Genomic DNA, 1,142 nt, shown 5'->3' with positions numbered 1-1,142 from the left:
TATTTCTTGCAGAGGTGAAAGAACTTATAAGTGCCCAAAAAAGCATCAACTATCAAGAGGAATACTACAAAGTTTTAAGGACAAGATCCTATACAGATCTCTTTAACAAAGCACAATTACTTTCAAACCAACCTTCCATTTATCCCAACAAAAATATATATTCAGAAATCCTTCTTGAACCAAGTCAAGAAAACACACTTTCTATTTTAGAATCATCAATCCTTTCAAAAAAACCAAAACTAAAAAAACTAATGCTAAGTTACTTTGAGGTGAGTGCTGAGGCTTCACACATTTGCGGCGATCTTCTCAAAAGCACCAAGCAAGTGAAGTACAATCACAAGTACCTTCAAAGAACATTAGAAATTATGGATTATGATGATTTTCCAGATAAATTTGATCAAATAATGTTTGAGCTTGACTCATTCATCATCACAAAAAATCCATTTTCAAACCATAGAAACAATGAGTTCAAGTGCATTAGTGATAGTCACTCATCATTGTTGAACCATTTGAAATCAATGAGAAAAAGGGTTGCAAGGAAAATTAAGATAATGAAGTTTTTGAAAAAGGGTTGTTGCTTATTAGCACTAATAATGGTGCCAACAAAATTTCTTGGTGAAATTTATGCTCAAATTGACATAGCTGCAAAGGGAACATACATATTGAATAGAGACTTGGATACAATGAGTAGGCTTGTGACTAAGCTTCATGATGAAGTTGAACATAACAAGGAAATGGTGCAATTTTGTTTGGAAAGGAAATATGATAGATTCACTATACAAATAGTGAGGGAGTTTATAAAAAGTGAGAATGGGTTTAGGCAACAAGTTGAAGAACTTGAAGAGCATGTTTACCTCTGTCTTTTGACAATAAATCGAGCAAGAGGTTTGGTTATTAAGGAAATGACATAAACATGTTCAATAGGTCATGGAATGTAGATATGTAACTATGTAATTTGTAAATATTAATCTTCCTTGTATGTTATGATTATATTCAATGTTTTAACTTAACCAAAACAAAAATAAAAATTCAATGTTTTAAAAATTAGACCGGACCGATTGGTTCAATCGCTTGGAGAAAAATTGGAATGGGTTTTGGTCTAGAGTCATCGGGGGTATGATGTAGAACAAAAATATAGATCA

At 32.1% G+C, this 1,142-nt stretch overlaps 1 protein-coding gene across 1 annotated transcript; it reads left to right on the top strand.

Annotated features, from left to right (window-relative positions):
* Positions 1–251: 251 nt before the first annotated feature.
* LOC123904133 (UPF0496 protein At1g20180-like) lies at positions 252–911 on the top strand. The gene has a single exon (XM_045953827.1). It carries the CDS (start codon positions 252–254, stop codon positions 909–911), a length of 660 nt encoding a protein of 219 aa, XP_045809783.1.
* The last annotated feature ends 231 nt before the right edge of the window (positions 912–1,142 follow it).

Source organism: Trifolium pratense, linkage group LG2, assembly GCF_020283565.1.
Source record: "Trifolium pratense cultivar HEN17-A07 linkage group LG2, ARS_RC_1.1, whole genome shotgun sequence".
NCBI lineage: Eukaryota > Viridiplantae > Streptophyta > Magnoliopsida > Fabales > Fabaceae > Trifolium > Trifolium pratense.
The sequence above is the reverse complement of the archived record's forward strand: the minus strand, read 5'-3'. Positions and strand labels throughout refer to the sequence as shown.

Excerpts from the sequence above, each read along its gene's own strand:
- LOC123904133 (XM_045953827.1), top strand. The coding sequence starts at position 252 with ATGCTAAGTTACTTTGAGGTGAGTGCTGAGGCTTCACACATTTGCGGC.